Source organism: Callorhinus ursinus, unplaced genomic scaffold, assembly GCF_003265705.2.
Source record: "Callorhinus ursinus isolate GAN/ISIS: 27379988/994484 unplaced genomic scaffold, GSC_fseal_2.0 scaffold4, whole genome shotgun sequence".
Taxonomy (NCBI): domain Eukaryota; kingdom Metazoa; phylum Chordata; class Mammalia; order Carnivora; family Otariidae; genus Callorhinus; species Callorhinus ursinus.
The window spans coordinates 49,498,092-49,520,270 of record NW_027397066.1 but is presented as its reverse complement, the minus strand read 5'-3'; the positions used below and the strand labels follow the sequence as shown (position 1 = coordinate 49,520,270).

General features: G+C 34.3%; 1 protein-coding gene across 6 annotated transcripts in view; it reads right to left on the bottom strand.

Moving 5' to 3' along the window:
• Positions 1–22,179, bottom strand: part of ADGRL3 (adhesion G protein-coupled receptor L3) — a 790,703-nt gene that overhangs the window by 72,953 nt on the left and 695,571 nt on the right. For all 6 annotated transcript variants that reach the window (XM_073891741.1, XM_073891740.1, XM_073891744.1 and 3 more), the window contains 4 exons: positions 19,060–19,269; positions 16,002–16,222; positions 3,262–3,328; positions 1,431–1,522 (listed from right to left, as the gene is read on the bottom strand). In XM_073891741.1, the coding sequence (XP_073747842.1) occupies positions 1,431–1,522; positions 3,262–3,328; positions 16,002–16,222; positions 19,060–19,269 (590 nt within the window). The remainder of the gene's footprint in view (positions 1–1,430; positions 1,523–3,261; positions 3,329–16,001; positions 16,223–19,059; positions 19,270–22,179) is intronic.

Sequence of the window (22,179 nt, the reverse complement as noted above, 5' to 3'; positions counted from 1 at the left end):
TTATCCAAATTCAATTTCATCAGGAAAAGACAGTACAAGGAACTAATTACTACAGTTTAGAAGGGCAGTCTAATTGTACACAATTCAACAAAATAATGACTATTACCTCAACTAAATAACATTAAGAACTACAAAAGTCTACTACTCATAGTAGATAATTCCTAGTTTGCTACATTACATTATATTTTTCTAATTTCTTAGCTACCTTTTTCAATTAAGTTAGACAGATGTTTCCTTCAACAAAATGAACCGCTTCATGTCAATACACTTTTGTCACTAACGTCTTTAATTTTACTGCTTTATCCTATAAACATTCATTAACAGCCTACTATGGGCAAGGAACTATGTCAGGAACTAAATGTAGAAAGATGGAAAATGAGTGACATAGCTGCTATCTGAGGTAGTTCAAGAAGAATGTTCAAAAGTCACAGGTGACCTCATGAATCTTCTGAAAGTACATTCATTGAAATAAAAAATTTAGCCAAGTTAATACATAGCATAGGCAAATTATATACAAATTGCAATTTAATATATAATATATTAATGACTAATGTACATCTCCACATTACTATCTTTCCCAATTGTCACAGCCTCTGAAGGAACAAGATAACATTTTTGGTTATACTGAGGAACTATTTTTCTTTTCAGAAAATGTAAATTAGCTTCTGTGTATATACAAAAGTGCTACTAGTGTGGAAATGTGAATATTTTCGTATCTCTGCATGGCAAGGGCTTTCTGAGCATAGAAAAAACAGAATTTGGGTTAAAGGACAAACTTTGGAACTTGAAAGATGGCTGAGTAGATAGCAAGAGACTTTTGGAGTGATTTCCCTCCCAGGAGGGAAACGTTAACATTTCAAAGGGGGCTAAAGCCTGGAGCCCTGTATTTATACACCATAGGATTTTACAGCAGGGAGTTGTGTTTTCTCTCCCTCTCTCAGAAGGAGAGGAGGGCAGCTGTATAAGAGCTCCTCTACAAATGCCCAGATCAATAATCTTGGGGGTTTCTCTCCTGTGGTGGAAAATCTCCCTTTTAGTACTTGCAGGTGGCACCATCTGACTCTCTTCACAGTGCTCCTGAGGGGGAGATGGAGTGTTGGAACAGATATGGTTATTGCTCCAAGAAACAACAGTCTGCCCAGATACAGATACTTTGTATTTGCTTTCAGGACAAAATACATAAATGTACATATTAAAAACTTATCATGTTGCAAATCAGAGTGTAGGGGGAAAAGTTTTTTTTGAAGACAGCTTCATTCTACTGAATGAAGATCAAGTCATCTCAACAGTCAATAGATGATCTTTTCAGCAAAGACAACACATTGATCCTCTTCATTTTGTCACAAGATTTTAGTAGAATTAAGAGTCGGGATAATTTAGGGTACCAAAATTAGGATGGCTAAAGAGAACAAAAAAGAAAAATCACTTACTTGATATTATCAAGGCAGCCCGATTCAGGTTTCAGAATGGCAGTATGATGAAACATTTTATATAGAGCAATCCCAAGGAAGATTACATTAAGCTGGAATGTAAAAAGTACTGTTATGTAGCATAACTGGAATATAAGAAAAAAAGGAAGTGTATTCTCTGTAACAGATGAGTTGTTCTGGGAAATTAGATCTCACTATACTTATAAAGGAACTTGATCACAGATGATTGCCTAGTATTTTAGTAAAGGCAAGAAGCTACTTTAGGGAATTGGGATACCAACGAGTTACAAAGCACTATTATGACAAAATACGTACAAATACAAAATCAGCAGCAGTTGGAATGATGCCGTGGAAATTGTAAAGCAACTCAAAGCTAAGTATATGTTTAAAAAATATATATACAGGTGTGTTACTCTTTCTACCGTCTGAACAAAGCCCTGAATTTGTTGTTTAGGGATATATTTTGAAATGCTATGTTACAAAATCATAAATACTAAAATCAATATATTTTTGAATAGCTAGATCAAAAGGATTATAAAATGGTGGTTAATTCTAATGCTGCAACAAACTAGGATTAAAGTCCCGGAAACCCAAGACAGTATCAGTGTCTGTCTTGTCAGTGGAAGCAGAGAGAGAACAGGACTTAAAACAAAAAGTTCCAGTATGAATTCTATATATCACATATATGTAAACTGTATAGAAAACCACATATTGAATTGCCCTTTGTGACCTGGTTTGTTTATATGTTCCAAAATTTAGGATTGGTAGGGACTAGGAAAATCCAATTATAAGTCCTACTGAAGTTCTCTCAATAATACAGTTCTATAATCCTTTCTCAAATCCAAAAAGTTTGAAAAATGAAAGTTTTAAAAAATTCATTGAGTGGCCAAAAAAGCCTAACCTTAACTAAACCCATTTGGTGGGAAAACCTGATTTGCACCAACATAAGGTCTTCTGTCTTTATTCCACTTGCTCCTACTTTTCCAATTTTTTTTTCTGTTGAATTATTACTGTGTTTGGATTCACAGTCCTGCCTAGTCCCTACTGTGAGTATTGGTTGATGTGTTTGATTTTGGGCAACTGCTTATTCTCAACAAGGAATATTATATAATATGCAATACATGTACCATATTATCTTTCTAAAGTCTGAAAACTTTCTGAATTCTAAAATATACCTGCTTCAAGGGATTTCAGATAGTGAATTGTAGATCTATATCTTATTCAAAATCAAGAGGCCATTTTATTTCAAAAAATGGAGAACAATTTGTATTATAAAGCGATGACTACATAAATAATAATACCAAAATTAGGATAAGTAATTCATATGTGAAATAATCAAGACATTATGCATCTAAAAATACAAAAGGAAGTATGGGTACAGAATGTTTGCTTAACTAATTTGTTCCATTCTCAAGTGAAATGCTTTTGGATTTTAAAGTTTTCGAGATGTTTATAAAAAACAAAACTGGAAGGAATAGTAAGGTATAATGCCGCATTTCCAATTTCCGATTCCATTCATAATTCAAATTATCCAAATGAAAAAGAAAGGAAATATACTGTTGTGAAACTTGGGATCATCACTGTTTAAAAACCTACAGAACCAAATGGCTTTTGTGAGATCAGGCTGTTTTCTTTGGCAACATTTTTGATTAAGTATTTCACAATATAAAAGTAGATTAGAATAAGTGTCTAATTGCTTGAGTTATAATAGGGTCAGATAAGTAGATGCTTTGCCCCAAATAATCTATGTGAATCAAAGGTAGGCAGTGCAAGGATCGCGGAAGTTTTAGTTTTTGACCTGGGAAACACATAGTTAATGAGGAGTTCTTACCATAATTATCAAGGTCGCTGGTCCTATAAAGCTCCAAATGAAGTAGGTGTCAAGTCGGAGCCAACATCTGCAATGAAACACAAGGGAGAGAAGGCATTCAAGGACTGGCTGTGGGACATACATCAAGAGTGAGCGAGTGACAGAGAAGAATGTGAACTGCAAAGCATTCCACTGGGAGACAGGAAATATTACATTGCTTGTTCATTTAAATGCTGAATTATGTGCCCAATTTCTGACAGCACTATTGATAGAGTAAGATAATTACCCCTGGAGGAAGCACGGAAAAAAATGGCACTAGGCCTATTTGCTAAGGCCTTTTGTGTCTGTCATAGAAACCTTAGGGAAAAAAAAAAGGAAAAGAGAGAAAAAGCCATACATACAGCCATTAAGTCGAGTAGCTTTAAGCTATCCTTTTCTCTCCAATTATGGTGCTACATAACCTGTCTATCAGCTGTCGGGCAAAGTGACATTTTCCTGTCAAGAAGATCTGAGGAAATTCAGTACAAAGAAGAAATAAATTTGGTATCAGAAGATTGAAGTTTAATTAGGTTGGGCAGCCAACCTTTGAGAGTTCTTGAGTCTTACAAAGTGCATTGTTACTCCCAGTGCTTCCAAGGTTGCAAATGATCCTGAGCATCCCGTGAAGTTGATTCATGACCCAAAAGTAAATTATTAATCACTTAATTTCAGTTACATTTAATACTCCCCCAATTCTTAAAGCCTCTGGGAAATTACATTTTCATTCTTCAGGATGACAGGAAGACAAAATGGAAGTGACTAGTTATGAGCAAGATTAATGTAAATTTTGAACAAATCACATTTGATGTTAAAACTCGTATCTTGAATTATTTGCCATTTTGCTATATTTGAGGCATAAGTAAAAAAGAAAACATCTCCAGTGGAAAATCGTCAAGAGTGGTTTTGCTAAGTGGCCTAAAGCTGCGAATCCAAAGTACGTAAATACCTCTTGATTACTATGAAAATGTTACTTAAACCTCAGAATGAATGGAATACCAGAGACACCATGAAGAAAGGAACTCATCAATGTCCATCAGTAGAGGAATGGGTCAATAAAACGTCTTCTCTTCATAGGATGAAATGTTGTAAAACAGTTAAAAGGGAAGAGGTGGATCTTTATATGCCAATAGGATAGATCGCGATAACAAAGTTTAGTGAAAAAGTAACACGAAGAATCTATGCCCTGTACCTCTGAACACTTTTGAACCACCCGGGTTTGAAAGGTATGGGTCCACTTATATGTGGGTTTTTTTCCCAATAAATACAGTACAGTACTGTAAGTGTATTTTCTCTTCCTTAGGATTTTTTCTTTTTCTTTTTTTTAAAGATTTGATTTACTTATTTGAGAGAGAGAGAAGAGTGAGAGAGAGAAAGTGCGAGGGAGTGGGAAGAGGGAGAGGGAGAGGCAGGCTCCCCACTGCGCAAGGAGCCCAACGACGCAGGGCTCTACCGCAGGACCCCGGGATCACGACCGGAGCCAAAGGCAGACGCTTAACAGACTGAGCCACTCAGGGGACCCGGATTTTCCTAATAATCTTTTGTTTTCTCTAGCTTATTTTAGTGTAAGGATACAGTATATATTATATATAACATACAAAATATATGCTAATCAACCTTTGATATTATTGGTAATGCTTCTGTCTGATCAATGGTAAGCTATTAGTAGTTAAGTTTTGGGTGGGGATCAAAAGTTAAATGGAGGTTTTGGACTGCATGGGGGTCAGCATTCGTAGCTGTTCAAGCTGTATATTTAAAATAATACTCATATTATTGATAGATACACATATGTAATTTTTTTAATTGAAAGGAAAAGAAATCAAACTCATGTTAGTGGTTGCCTCTCACATGACAGTAGGACTAAAAGTGGACCAAAGGGGCTTAACTATATGTTTTATTTTAATAATTACTGGAAGCAACATGCCAAAATGCAATAGCTTAACATCTGAGTGACAGAGGCAGTGATGTTTATTATGTTTTTCTTTTTACTTTTCTGTAACTTAATTTTTTTTAAAAAGGTTAAAATCTAAATCCTTAGGCAAAACAAAGATAACCATATATCCTGAAAAAAACAATTTTAAAACAACAAAATCTGACTTTCTTCTACTAAGTATATGTAAACTAACTTCAATAGAAGTATAACACCTGTACTCCAAAAAGAAACTGATTACAAGTTCACATTTTTTACATAGATGATTTTATTCAAGATATACATAATAATCCTATTTGAAAAAGTGTTACCAGGGAAGAAATCCATACTTAAACTATTAGCTATGAGTTTGAGTACTTATCTTCTTATGGGTCTGTTGTTCTAAAAATGTGGTCACGGAAAATAAAAGTGTGGTGCTGCCAATAAGCAGAGACAAATTGGAAAATTCAAGTTTGAAATATGAACATTATCTTCATGCTGACCATAGGCTAGCTTGTTATCATCCTAGTAAAGGTGTGTGTATGTGTGGAGTGAGTCCCTCTTGTTCTCAACAAAGACGCTATTTTCCCTCAAGATAAGAACAATAAAAGACAAAGCATGGACATTTTACCAGATTAAACACACATGCGTGTGCATGCACACACGCACGCACACACTACAAGAATTCTGCTGAAATTATAACATGATAGGATACTAATAATAAATTTTAAAATGGCTGTTCCTAGCATAGCCCCTGTTCCTTTGTAGGTCAAACAAGCTTTTGAGAGCTCATCAGAGAAGTAAAACACATTTTCAGCAAATTCTTTTTAAAGGAAAATGTGCTTCTTCTGAAAAATGTTATTCTACAGGTTAAGTGCTTCTTATACAAATAATTTAAATTATATTATTACAGAGTACCTTAGACTAGGTAGGGGATTTTAAAATGTTAAATAATCTCACCAAATGTGTTGTTAAAGTAAAATAATGTTATTAAATTTTAGCCTTACAAAGCTTTATTTTTTTGAATACAGTTTCAGCAAATGCTTAGTTGGAAATAAACATGCTTTTGGCACAGTGATCTTTAAATGTGGAACTGAAATTACTTTAGAAGTTATTATTTTTTTTATTTTTTTAAGAAAACGCTTCAATATCTATTTGGTATAATAGATTTAAGTTCCCTTTGGAATTGAACAGTATAAGAGGCAATATGAAACACTTCAAATGTACTGAGTAAATCATCCCTTCATGAGAGCTGCCTGGGCTTGACTATCTTCTGGAAGGCAGTGTGGCAGAATCCCTTTTCTAATTCGATTGCCATATGGCCATACCTGCTGTTGTTTTTGGCCACATGCTGGCTTTCTCAGAGCTTTCTATAGTTCCTCTCTTTCCATTAACTACCTTAAAAGTTTGCATGATTCCTGCCGAGTTCCCTGTGCCAATGTTGAAAGGATTCACCCTGGCTTGAAGGTAAAGCAGAATATTATGTGGGGTGTTCATTACACACGTGGGCATATATATCCCACATCATGGTATTCTAGGAGTCTAGGCCATTCAATGTCAGTTGGATATAGTGAAAATGTACTGGTTAAGAGGAGACAAATGCTAGAGGACAACTTACTACACTAAGCCCAGTAAAGTCCAGCTTGCAAATGGCCAGACAGACCTGCTATTGAAGAATATAATTTATCTGAAAATTGCCTTTATCCACTAAGCAACATTTAATTTGTGAAATCATTAATTTTAATAGACCATTCTTGTTAATTTTTAAGATATGTCAATTTCCTTTTTTAATGAGTCATATAAATATAATTTATAAAGTATGTTTATAGCCGTACTGTAACAAAAGAGAGGACTTGCAGTTGAAAAACAAGTACTTTCTAACCTTACTACATGCTTATTTGAAGTAATACTGAAAAATCTTAAAAGACCAGATATATTTTGGAATTCAAAGGAGTACTTGTCATATATCATAAGCCTTGACTTTTTTTCTCTCATTTGCCTAAATACAAAGATGTCATAAAAATTCTTTTTGTAGCATTTTTTCAAATTGTAAAAGCAACATATAATGTTATATATTTGATGAAGTCTTACGACATTAATTTAATATTCTAAAGAAACTGGTGAGGGGCGCCTGGGTGGCTCAGTCAGTTAAGCATCTGTCTTCGGCTCAGGTCGTGATCCCAGGTTCTTGGGATCAAGCCCAGCATCAGGCTCCCCGCTCAGGGGGGAGCCTGCTTCTCCCTCTCCCTCTGCTGCTCCCCCTGCTTGTTCTCTCTCTCTCTCTTTGTAAAATAAATAAATGAAATCTTAAAAAAAAAAAAGAACTGGTGCTAATCCATAAGGACATATTATTCTCTTCCAGAATTATTGTCTTCCAAAATCTAAGAAACATTATTGTATATTAAATAATAACATGTTGATATCTGGATCAGTCTTCCTCAAAAATGTCAGTTACCAATCCAGCAAGTACCACATTCATGTTTACTCAGAAAAGAGAAAAATAAAATAATGAAACAACTTAATTTCTAAAAACAGGACAACCGAAAACCATACTTCTAAAGCTTATTCTCTTCTATTAAACTACTCACCACTTTATTTTCATCAGTCATTTTAAAAATGTATGATTCTGTATTTAGAAAAATGGTAAACCAATTACCCAACATAAATAAATGACACTTAAAATCTATGTTTTACAATGCTTTTAGATGACAGTAACATTACCAGAGTGTAGTTTCTTATTCTAAGTTAGCATGTTTAATATAGTGCCATTAAAATGCTTCAGGACATTGTATTTTTGTCGCCTGTTTAATTCGCTCTTCTCAAAGTAGACATCTGACTATTCACCAGTTTTTTGAAATAACGTAAGTTTACAATGGTGTTTGCTTCATTTTCTACAGGACCCTAAATCTCAGACTGAGCCATCCTTGGTGAGCCATCCTTGGTGAGTATTCATCCTGTAAACAATCTTTGGCTACTATTAGACCATAAAATTTACAAGGCTTAATTATATCAGGTTGTTTATGAGCATTTATATAATACATAACCTTTTTTTCTTCGTAACATATGCAGATCTCTTTATATTTCTACTACATATATCTGGGAAAATTGAGAAAGAAAAAAAGGAATAAAGAGAATTGGGGCCAAAAAAAAAAAAAAAACAAGGAAGAGAAGAGGAAAAGGGACAAATATATACTTCAAGCATAGTAACTCCAGTTCTAAGCTTACTGCGTAATATGTCTGTTAGGTTCTTTTAGTGCCATTTTCATCACAGCACACTCATGCATCTAGTCTTGAAATACTTTGTGAGCAAGTACATGAACTGGAAAAAATATTGGCAGAGCGATGCAGGAATGGAGCGTGACCCGTGGTAGTCAAGACTAGCATTTGTGGTTTGGCTACAGTTTCGGATCTTAGAAATCAAAACTAGATTTCATTTTGCAGGTTATGTGCATTTTATATGCAGGTTATGTTGTCTTCATGTCCCCAATATGTTATTTTCTTTAAAAAGTAAGTTTTTCATTATTTCTTCAGCAAAATACATCCTACATTTTTATGGTGGACTACAATGGTTAGAAAAGCACTATCTGTTTTAATTTATTAATACTAAATGTTGGAATAATTCCCACAGTCCCATGTTGCTTAAATTAATAGAGGCAGCAGGATAAGAACTGTAATCAGAGCTCTATAAATGGATGCTTTTAATACAACTTATTTTACAACTAAAACAATGTTGCTAATCATAAAGTTTGTATTCCTTCATCTGGATTAGCCAAATAAGAGTACCAGTAATAATAACAGTTCTAATTTAATAAATGTTTATATATGCCAGAGACTTTATACATATGCTTGCTTAAATATATTTACATATATATGCACAGACACATTCACATATGTATTTACTCACATATGCAAAAATGCATATTCTCAAACTTTGTAATAGTTTTGCAAGGTGTTTACATAACAACTGCCACATTATAGATTGGAAAATGAAACTCAGGAAAACTAAGTGACTTGCCCATAGCCACATGACTAATAATTAGTTGAGCCAAATTTTATCCTAGTCTACCTGACTCTGAAGTTCCTGGCGCTACTATGTGTTTCTCAAAGAAAACAATGAGTTACAGAATAAATAAAAGTTCTAGTTTTGCTGAAATTTATAAATTCTCAATGAGTAGATGAGAAATTTATATGCTGCACAGAAAGCATAGATTGTTGAAACATGTCTCAAGTAAAAATATTCAATCTTTTAAAATATAAAGTCATCTCTTTGTAAGTTAGTAATTTTTAAGCAGTAATTTTAGTATTTTTAAGCAGTTTTATTGCAATATAATTTAAGCAGTAATTTTAGTATTTTTAAGCAGCTTTATTGCAATATAATTTATATATTATAAATCATCCATTTAAATATGCAATTTGATGTTTTTAGTCTATTTAAAAGTTGTAAAATTATCACCATAATCTAACTCTAGAATATTTTCATGGCACCAAAATGAAACCTTGTACCCACCTAAAGTCACTCCTCACTGTCTCTACCAAATTCACTCACAATGCCTTCCCTACCCACTCCCCAGTGCTAGGAACCACTATAATTTTCTCTCTAAATGTCTACCTGTTCTGGATGTTTTATATAAATGGGATCATACAATGTACAGTCTTTTATGACTGGATTCTTTCATTTAACATGATGTTTTTATGGTATGATCATCTTGTAGCATGCATCAATACTTCATTTTCATTTCCAAATAATATTCTATCATACAGATATACCACATTTTGTTTATCTTTTCATCAAACGTTGGAGAAAGTGTTTCCACTTTTTGGATAATATAAATAATAACACTCATATACAAGTTTTTGAATGAACCTAGATTTTCATTTTTCTTGGGTAAATACCTAGAATTACTGGGTCATATAATAACTATGGTTAGCATTTTGAATATCTGTCATACTGTTTCCCAAAGTAGCTAGCTACACAATTCTACATTGCCACTAGGAATATGTGGGGATTCTAATTCATCCACATCTTCATCAACATATGTTATTATCTGTCTTTTTTTATTGTAACCTTCTAGTGGGTGGAGTTATGATACAAAGTGATGTCTAGATGTGGAAGTTATCATATTTCTTTGGTTCCAATAAGAACTTAAGACCAACATTCAACTTCAGGGCCAACATTTAACCACATTTTGTAAATAACAGGACAGCAATCCAGATGTTCTCTTAAATAGTTCTGGTATGGCCAACTCCTTAACAGAAAAGATTATTCTCAACCCCAAATTCTTATATATTATGATAATTTTATGCCCAGTCATAGGGTTCCCAAGTGATGAAATGATGACACAACAAACCATCAATCTCTTATACACATACACATAAATCATGCTCTTGGCCTTTAATAAAATAACATAGACACCCAGTATTCCCCACACACATAGTGAATAATCGTCTTGATATATGTTAGTGAAAAATTCTTCTTCGTTATCTATCCTATTTCCCTTGGTCAACCTAAAATCAAGGTAATAACATGTTCAGTAAGGTGGATGCTTCATATCAATGAAATGTTACAAGTGGGAACATTTTATAACATATAATAATATGCTTGGAGAACTACTCCAAATTAATATATAATTTCCTGTGAGTGGGTTGAAGTGCTTCGAAATTGTGAAACATATTAAATAAACATGCTGTGCATATAACTTGTAGATACTATCAAGTTCAATGTGTTTTGTTTGTTTGTTTAAGTAAATTCTACCTACGATGTGGGCCTGGAATTCATGGCCCCAAGATCAAGAGTCTCATGCTCTACTGACTGAGCCAGCCAGGTACCCCCAACAGGTTCAATGTTCTTTGGCTTGGCTCTTTCTTGAATAATACCATAATCTGGTATTTTAAAGAATCAATAATCACTTTTCTACCCAAATGATTATATTGGTTGAATAATGACGTGAAAATAAGAAACTGGGGTGGGGGAAGTGGGGGGCAGCTTTTAACTAGCAGAGGAGATCTTACCTTTTTTAGAGTTGTTCTTAAACTAGTGAGCTAGGGAGACAAAAATATGACTTAATAGATGACTTATAATAATGTTCAGATCATAAAATTTGATTTCAAATATTTTTAAGACCTTGGTTATGCTTCTAGTACTCAAGGATGTTCTGATTCATTATAACTGTTTATGACCTAATTGACATCTTTTGGAAACCCCTTACAAATTTTTAAGCCCATATTTTAAGTCTTGGGCTATTCCTCAAGCTTCACTCCTTTCCAGAGCCCTCCCTCCTCCTGGAAACTGCTCCCACTCCTTTTCCAATCTACCCATCACATTAACCACTCTTTTTTCCATTGTATACTTGGATTGTGAGGAAAGTGGTATAAACTATAAATGTGATGTTCTCTTTAAATAAAAATTAACTGTTAAAACGGTTTGCATTTTTTTGATAATATTGAGGTAATTAAAGTTTACATGAACTAATTAGTTTCAGGTCATAAAATTAAAGTATCTAGCACAGAATTTCTAAATCAGCCATGTTTAAAATATTGCTAAGTCAAAGCCAGCTTTTATCTTCTGACAGTATCATTTACTGGATGGCTTCATTGAATGTGCATATGAATAAGAGTTTAAGAGAGACTAAGGGAAGATTAAAAAAACAGATAAAATTGAATAAATGCCCATTGTTAGTGCAATTTAGAACTGTGGTCCACTAGCTGTGAGTTTTTTTTTTTATTATTATTTATATGATTGTACTGGTCTTCTAATCTAATTTTTTAAATGTCCAATTATTGTGACTAAATGTAATTCTAAATACATTCTCGAGATAATGTCAGTACAGATAAAAAGATTTGATTAAACAACATCAAAAAATAATAAAATTCTCTCACAAGCATTGCAAACTGACGGCAAACTAAGCAACTTCTCAAAATCAAATTATGTGTGCTTTGTGTGTATGTGTTTTGTACATATTAATCAGTTCAACAACCCTAAAATTTCATAGAAAAACACATCATAATCCATCAGTCAGATGGAATATGATAGTTCCCACTCTCTGCATCAAAATAACATACAAAACTAATTTTATTTCTAATTTTATCTCCTACCATTGATATGAATCTCTGCTTTTTAGAATTGTAAGCTATTATTATTACTATTGTTAAAGGTTTCAGTGATAAAACCTCATTGTCAGTATAATAAAATATAATTAGATACATTAAGAGGAAAGAAAAGGGAAGAATGTTTATTATTATTTGGATTACTATAATATATATTCAATGGTTTATTCTAGATGTACTCTGAGTGGTTGAAACTGAAGTAAAAATTTAATAACAAAGTTCCAAAAATAAGTGAAATAGATTTCTAAGACATAAAAATTCATTGTATTGAGCTTAATAAGAATTTACAGAAAAGGGCTGAAAATATGTGTCTGAATTCTGGCTAATTCTAGTTTATTTAAGACTGTGGACATTATATATTTGTATTAAAAAATCAGTGTGGCATATAAGAAGGTAACACTGGCAAACAAACAAACAAAAGAACAACAGCACAATTTGAGATAGATTTACATGAGAAAAAGTCATGAGATGAACAGGCAGTCAGGAATGCCATCAGAAGTCAAATAAAAGCAATCAACAATAGTAACAGAAACCAGAACAACAAAGACAGATTTGATAATAAGGAACAAGATATATAATTCTATATGCAGAAATCCTTCGAGTTGTGTAAAAATTCATTGTTTATATTTTTCTTTGAGAAGATATCTTGATTAAACTCCTGATGGAAAACATGATCTGTTAATTTCAGCTTCTCAAGCAAATACAAATGCCTGAATAATGTTTCTTGTTCCACACCTGCTTCTTCAATGGGCAAAATAGACCCTGGATTGGACGCGTTCCCAATCGGTAGAAGTTAAACATTTTTCCCATGTATTCTGGAAGGTTTCTCTGCGGACGATTTATTTAAAATGTACAAATCAGACACCAAACACTCTGTGCCTGTGATAGAATTTTAAAGCAATTTTCCTTATTCTTTTCTCTCCCTCTTTCATCTACCCTCCCGTTTCTCTATATCGGCTTTGCTGCTCTTTGTGTTGGGAAATATCATAATTGTGGAACTGAACTATTACGAAGGCTTATTTTAAAACGGTGCCTGGGAAGTAAATTAGCCTCTATTCCCACACAGTAATAATGTCAGTAAATGAGAGCTTCAGTTTTGGTGCAGGAAATTAAAGCAATGATGGCCAAAGCTTGAACAGTCACAAGAGACTTCTTATTATTGATTCTAAGAAAAGATAGATCCCTACTATCCAGAAAATGACATCGCTCTCAAAATAAATGATTAAAATGCAAAGCAAGTGAGTTTGAGTCAGTTTAGGAACAGGAAAATTTGCAAATATCTAAAAAGATAAAAACAACAACACAAGAGCAAAACGGAATTTCTTAAGAACAATATTTGAATAGTAGAAGGTCACAAATCACTATATCACTCAATTTGATATCTTAGAGGGGATATGCATTAATTAAAATGTAAAATCCTATGACCTAAGGGGAATGACTGCTAGTGGGTTTCTTTTTAAGGTGATGAAAAGGTTTTAAAATGAGGTAGTGGTGATGGGTGCATAACACTGTGAATGTACTAAAAACTACTGAAGTATACACTCTAAAAGAGTGAATGTTATGGTATGTGAATTATATCAGTAAAGGTATTATTTTGAAAAAGAAGTCTGATCTACCTAATTTCCCCTCACCTCAGAGGTCCTTAGATGCAAGCATTTTAATGTTTTTATCTAATCCTCATTTGTTCCAAAGTTGTCAGTGGGATCCACAAGATGAACTCAGATTTGACCACAATTCATAAAGGTTGGATTAAAAAATAATTACTATTAGTTATGTTTAGACAAATGGCCTTTTATAGCCTTCCCTGTACTAAAGAAAAATTCAACACAAGTGAGATGGTCTTCTTTCAACCATGTTGTTGGTGCCTCTGAACCAACACATATTCTACTTTCTGCTCCCAATAATGCTTCTGCTTGTCTTCCCTCCTTATGAATCCTCTCTTCTGGGAAGTGAGCTGCTTTATTGCCAGCATATTCAGGCTGCTGATTGCTGGTGGAAAGTCATGAAATTTGGCTTATTAACTTTTGTACAAATTGATGTTATCTAACCTCATCTGAGCTTTCACTACTGCTTGGAAATCTTTTTATTAATGTCTAACTGGCTCCTTAACACATTTTCCATAGTGCTCATTTCAAGACTTTTCAAATCTCCTGTCCTCTCAACGTGACCTCACCTATTCACACAGCAAAAGTCAGCTTCTTCTACTTGATGGAAAAGTGGTTCCACTTCGAAATTCATCTTACCTCTTCTTTCCTTCACACTCATCTCAGAAGAGAGGGGTCATTTTACTTTTCCAAAACCATTCCTAGTTTAGTGGAAATAAATCTGATTTATTTTATCACACATCTGCCACTATCTAGCTCTATAACCATGGGCAAGGCAATTAATTTATCTGGTCCTTGATTTTTTCATCTGTAAAATTGATGTCTTGGGCTAGGTGAATTGCAAAGCCACTTCCTGTATTAAATCAAGGTTTCCTTAATCTTATGTGTAATCTTAAGCCTTTCTATCCCTCTAGGACTTTTCACTTTCATTCAGCCTCTCTATATATTGCATACAAATGAGGCATAAGATATTTTCCCTCTATTAATCTCCTCCTATCAAACTGATTCTTCCCACCCCTAGACATTTTTTGGACTTCATTTTTAAAAATTCTTCTTCATTACTGTAACCACAAGTTAATCTTTTCACTATTTCTCAATCAAACTTTTTCAGGGTATAGGTAATACTTTAAGACTCTACTTTCTTGCTATTGACTTAATTCTTCGAACCTTCCAATTTGGCTTCTGCTTCCAGCACTGTCAAAATAATTCTTGCAAAGGACAAATAATTTTTTCTCAGTGCTTATCCTACTTGAATTATCTTTGATATAGAACACCGCAGATAGTGTTCTGAAACGCCACCTTGAAATGGCCTTCTCATTCTCTTTTAAGGCTCTCATTCTCTTTTAAGGTTCTTGTCTGTCCTTATTTTTATTTCCCCACCTCAAACTATGTCCTAAATGTGGGCATTCATCGGAACTCCATCTTGGTCTTCTTTCTAATCTTTTTCTATTGAAACTTTCATTCATTCTCAGGATGCCAACTGTTATATTGATGTGGATTACAAAAATATTTTTCACTGAATTCGTTTCCACTATGCTGGACATCTCTTCATGTATGTCTCACCAATCTAAGTGTATACTGAAAATAACATTCATCACTACAACCCAATACTCACCTAGGAAAAAAAAGGGGGGGATAACAAGCTGCCCCTGCTCATATTGTTTTTCTTTCTGTTAATGGTATAAATTTCTTTCCAGTGACTAGAACTGACAGGTAAGGAAGAAGAGAAGCCATTAATATTAGGGACTGTGCTGTCCTCTGAATACACACTTTCTGACATAGCTAGTTCTTCATTTGACAAATGTCTCAATGCCCTGAAAGATATTAAAGTGCTCATCTTCTTATAATTACTCAAGGCCTCTGATGTAGCTGTAGGAAAATTAAGCTGTTTTAAACAGCATCCTACTGAATCTCAGGATTTTTCTTCTCTTTCTATATCATAACAAAAGTATAACCATGAATTGAATTATCCCCAGTTGCTTCTCCAGTTCAATCATTTCTTGCTGGGTGGTAGTATAAAGACCTTAGCTTCCAAGAAAATCCAAAGCATTTATTTCAACTAGATTTCAAAAGAGAGGGGAAAAAGAGGAAAGGAATGATAAACTCACACTTTATCTGTTCCGTAACTCCTATAGTCTACCGCGGCTGACACAGCCACGATGAGTGCGGGCATCCCGTAGCCCACTAGGTAGAAGTATTTCCTCCGGGAATGCTCACTCTCGAACACCTCCACCAGCATGATGTAGAGCTGCACTCCCTCCAGGAACATCCAGGTGAAGGCAGCCAGGAAGAAGAAATGTAAGAGGGCAGCGAAAACGGCACAGGCAATCTAGGGAAGGGAACAGAGGACTCCAGTAACAACCGAACGAAATATCCTCAACCACCATAACATCAAAATAAACATTTATCAAGACTGCGGTAACACAAGAGGTCTACAAAAGAACACTTTAGACAAGATTCTTACAATTCAGATATTAAAACCTAATTAAATATAACCTATCTTTCAAAACCACATTTAACATTTTATTAATAATAGCTTACAGATGACAGCATAGGATGATAATAAGGAAACATTATTAATAGTTTTTTTATTAATTTTTTCTTATTACTGAGATTAGCCTGAAGTTTTAAAAACAGTATCTCATGCATTATTTTTCTTGGCCATAATCATGTGTGTTCTATCATTAAGTTCTTCAATTGTAAATGAAAAAGAAACATTAAAACCAAGGAGAATAAAAGCTCTTAAAGTTAAAAAAAAATGTAATAATTACAGTATTTTGTGATGGGATCATTACTTCATTATTATTATTTGCTGGTTTACTTCTTCCCTGCCTGATTTCAGAAAGGATTTAAGATGGCATTGGGAAGTTCATGCTGCAAAGTATAAAGGTAGGTCTGGTTAAAATAAAATAAAATAAAACAAAATAAAATGTTCCAGAGTGCTTTCTTTCTCTCATTTTTCTGTTGTTGTAAGAAATGTTGGGCTAGACAAGCTTCGTCAAAAAAGACAGCCTGTGCTTATTTTGGCATATTCTCTAAGGCACTACAAGTTTCATCTGACCATATATTAATTTTTTTTTATGTCAGTTCTGAAATTCTCACTCCTTGGGGGAAGTGGGGGTCTTTATTTTTTATTTAAGAAATCCTAGGGGAGCACGGGTGGAGCAGTCAGTTAGGCTTCTGACTCTTGGTTTCAGCTCAGGTCGTGGTCTCAGGGATTGTAGGATCAAGCCTGGTGGGGCTCCATGCTCAGCATGGAGTCTGCTTGGGATCTCTCCCTCTCCCTCTGCCTCTCCCCCCCCCCCACCACGTGCATGCTCTCTCTCTCTCAACTAAATAAGTAAATCTTAAAAAAAAAGAAATCCTAACCAAAATCTTTATCTCCTACTAGAAAAGGGCAACAAATTTATAGACATTATCAGATTATAATGGATTCAATGATGAGTGTGATCCTTGAGAAAGAGGCAAAGGGCAGGTCAGTTTTCTTGAGTAGGAGAGATGACAATGAAGGGAGATGAGGATGTCCAGTGTCAGCAGGCTAGAGAGAAAGCAGAGCCTAATCGCCACCTAAGAGTCAGGAAGAGGACACCTACCCAGGAACAAGAAGAAAGACATGTTGAGCTAAGATGTATTCTACTCCAACTTTTCATATCAATCTTTGTTCTCTATGCTACTTGTCAGAAGTTAGTTTTGTGCAGTATGCAATGTGTGACGAAATTTATCATACCATATGTTTATCAGGAAACAAAAGTAAGAATATGGTTTCTAAATGAAAAGAAATCACACAGCTTTTGAATTGCAGGTTAACGAGAGAATGAAATGATTTCTTCTTAGAAAATAACACAGTTTTCCATTTCTTGCTTTTTAGAATTAGAACTTCAACTATTAATTTTTGTTATCAGAAGGCTTTACTTTTTTGGGAAAAGAAATGTGCTCTTTGATTGCTTATTCATATGTACGCATTTATGGGAAAAGCCATCACATTTCTATATGATAACCAATTAAAAGTATAATCACCATAATTGTACCCTTTACAGCCATTAATCATGAATGTGTAATCACAAACATGAATCCGACTGCATTTTTATTGTAAAGTACTCCATACTTATGGACACATACCAGAGGACAGCATTAAGTGAATGAATTATTTATTATGCCTACATGTCTTCTAAAAAATGGAAGTTTTCTTTTCAATTATAGTTTTAGTCATGAGACCAAACATGGACTATGAATCTTAAGTCAACAGAATGGGCCTCACAAAAAGTATAAGTAGGCGTAGAGTCTGTTGAGTAATTAGATACTGTTACTCATATTTTCTGTTTGGTTTTACCAAGCAGTTGGTTAGTGCTGCCTCTTTCCCCGCCTTTCTTCCCTTACTTCCTTCCGTTCCTCCTCTTCTTTATTTTCTGGTATGACTAAACATAGTTTGTAGTAAAGTACAAAGCTGACATTAAAGATGTAAACAGAACTTGTGCAAATATAATGTGTCAAACAAAATTTGGGAAGGGTTTATAAATTCTAAAAATGACCTATCGTTTGAACTATTTTCCAAATATGTCAATTTGAAAAACTCACTTTAGACACTTTAAATATGATATAAACTATTTTTGTTTTTTTTTTTTTAAGTATATGATAGGGGCAGCTGGCTGGCTAAGTAGGAAAAGCATGCAACTCTTGATCTTGGGGTCATGGGTTTGAGCCCCACTGAGTATAGAGATTACTAAAAAAATAAATAGACTTAAAAAAAAAAGCCTGTGATAAGCTTTGAAAAATAACAGTTATATATATATTAGGAAAGACACCTTTCCATTCCCCAAATGATTTTACTTAACTTTCCTCAATATTCTGTTCTGATAAAAACAAAGCAAAACATGGGGCGCCTGGGTGGCTCAGTCAGTTAAGCGTCTGCCTTTGGCTCAGGTCATGATCTCAGGGTCCTGGGATCGAGCCCTGCATCGCGCTCTCTGCTCCACGGGAAGCCTGCTTCTCCCTCTCCCATTGCCCCTGCTTGTGTTCCCTCTCTTGCTGCTCTCTCTCTCTCTCAAATAAATAAAATCTTAAAAAGGGTACTTAAATCTTAAAAGGGTACTTTCAAACAAGAATATTTCAAGTACTGGAAAGCTGGAAATGGAGATATTTTTCCTATTATTGGTGTAAGTTGCTTACTGGTTGGTCAGTTCGGTTGATCCCGATCAGGAAGAGCAGTTCAGCTACAAAAAGGCTGATGCAGAGGTTCTTATGGATGGTATTACGGTCACTCTGGAGCCCGCGGAAAAAGCAAAATGTGAAGATGCAAATCAGGAGACAAACAAGTGACAGCAAAATTCCAACCCACGTGATCACATCCAGAAGAAGGTCATGGACTGCATCACTGTGCTGGAAATACAACAGAAAAGCCGTAAGTTGCAATTATGCATAACAAATTATGAAGTCTTATGAGGACCTGGATTCATGGAGCGTGATTTTCATAATGTACTACATATCCTATGCACACATAAACAAGATAACTTAATTATTTGGGTTTTCTAGGTCATAGGTAAAGCATTTAATATTCTCCCTGAGGTGTAAATCAGTTTGATATTCAGGGATGACAATAGTGTTTGCACTTTTTTTGGTTATATGTATTTTCAGGATACAAAGAGTTGAAGCAAATCAACATAATTCTGACCTACGATTTTAGGAAAAAGCTTTATTTTTTCAACTCATATCACTTTTATAGGCTATTTTTTTTGACAACTCCCACCAGGGAATACTCTAAAAAATTAAGTTATACACTTAGGGAAGTGGTGTCTCAACTAAAATGCTTTTTAAATCACCAAGGTACTTTTAATAAAAAAATACAATTCTTCTGTCATTTAAGTTCTTTATCAGAATTTCCAAGGTTGAGTTCATAAAAGTATGCATTTTTATGGGAATCAGTTAATTCTGATGAACAGCCACATATGCATACCATTTGTTTAGTGGAAGATCTAAAAGAATGAGGATATTCACTGGCTTTATATTCATACTGAATGGCTTAAGGAGATCAGGAAGTTTGATCCTTGAAGGGTTTTGCATGAATAGAGCCTGTTATACACAGACGGAAAATAAGCATTCAGTATTATATCCCCCATAGCAGCATAAAACACATAGGGCTAATAAACAGAAAAAGCTCATAAAAGCTTCTGTACTAAAACTGCATTTTTGGGGGGCTCTGTTAAAATAGTCCTGTGAGTTCCATTCCTTTCACGTACCTTGTTCTGTGTACTATCTCATTTCTGTCCTTGTTCTAAGATTCCAAACTCCATTCTTTCCCCATGGTAGTTTGCCTCCACCCAAAACCACTTCTGTGAAGCATTAGAATTTATAGTGGCCCAACATATCGGTATACCAAGATGCTGGAGCAGAGTTGAGAAACTCTATGACTATCAATGCTTCTTTTCTTTGTAGGTTTCTTGAAAAGCCCTGAAGACCTACTTTCCATAAGTAGGGGAACAAATAAATAATGGTTGATTTATAGAAATGATATTCTGAAGAGCAATTGAAAATCAGTGTTCTAAATTTATAGTCACAAACATGGATACTTCTCAAAAACCTACTATTAGATTTTTTAAAAGCGTAAGTGGCAAAGGACCTATACAGTATAATGCCATTTATACAAAATGAAAAAAAAAACACAAAACAATGACATTGATTTTTATGGATATATATTTAAGTAGTAAAAGTGTAACATAAGCATGGGGAATTTTTTAGTTGAAAACAAAGCAATGTGTTTCTAACTGACATCTTTTTCAGCTGTGTAGATCATACACACTGATTTTTATTTTAGGATGGAAATTACTACATTTAGTTGTCTTCCACACTGTTAGCTCACTTCAAAAATACATAAATATCCAGGTTTTCTAGTGTTGTTTGTTTTTATTCAAACTTCATACTTTTCTGCTTTATATAAAACTCATACAAAGATTATTCTGAATATGGAAATTCTTACAAGCCAGTCACTATGCTGTAACCTAAATCATAGCTCTTCTCAAAGCAACAGATAAGTCTTCACAGTTATTTGATAAAGAACTCTGCTAGAACACTGTCAATGAAACAGTTCTGAAATATTCCTGCATAACTCTAGATATATTTCTCAGAAGGAGCTCAAATCATGAAAGAAAACTACATGAAATTTTGCTATAACTGCTTTGTTCTCCAGGGGACATTACTAAAGTAGTGTTGGGTCTCAGATAGCTTAAATTACTTTTACTGTTTGAGAGTGGAAAGTGGTTAGTGCTACCTGGTTCCCTGAACAGAGGGCTATTTGCTCTCTTCTTTGACTCAAAGGAAAGATGCTGTGATTGAGTATCAAGCACCAATGTTCAGCACAGCAGTCTTCTATAATGGGAAAAATGGCAGGTATAACACATTCTCAAATGTACCCTAAAGACCTAAAACACTAACAAAAAAAAAAAAAAAAAGGAAAGAAAGAAAAGAAGAAACCAAAAAATTCCTGCCTTTGTCTGGGTAGTTGCATTATTAGAAATGCATTTACTTTACTCAGTGCCTTCATAAGTCCTTCAAAAACCCCATGCAGAGTTATTAAGAGAAGAACACCAGATGTCAAAACATCAGTACAAAAAGTACATTACACTCAAAGACAGAACAAAAATGTCTACTGATTAATTCGCCTTTCAGGTATTACTGTCTAGCTCAGAAAACATCAACACCAACTACCTTGTGTATACTATACTGTGATAGCAGCACCCTTCAAACACAACTCACCACTTGAATTTTATAAATAAGATGAAAGGAATAGAACAATGGATATTAAATGCTAAAAAGAGCTGTGAGAATAGCCCTCTTTATAACAGTGTGCCATAATAGAAATTCCAGGAGGCCAAGCCATGAAAAACAACAACAACAACAACAAAAACCCTTCAAGAGGATGACCAGTTGAATGAAACTCTTAGGTATGGTTGTAACAATGTGATAACAGATCACACGTATTCTTATTTTCAAAGTTCCACGTTTGTGAGCACTTAATCTTACTTAATCACCTACAATATGTACTATATACCATTATGTACCTTGTTATTTTTATATCTTATTAATGTTATATCCCAGCACCTAGTACTGGGCTTGACACACAAAGATGCTTAAGAAATATTTGTTTTTAAATGATGGCAATAATCCCCTCTGCTTAGACCAAATGCCTTAGAGCTGAATTCTCTATGTCAGTATAGCTCTGCATTCATTTAATCTCCACTGGATGTTTAAAAAGTATCAAATATTATATGTCCAAAACTGAGCCCCTCATCACAT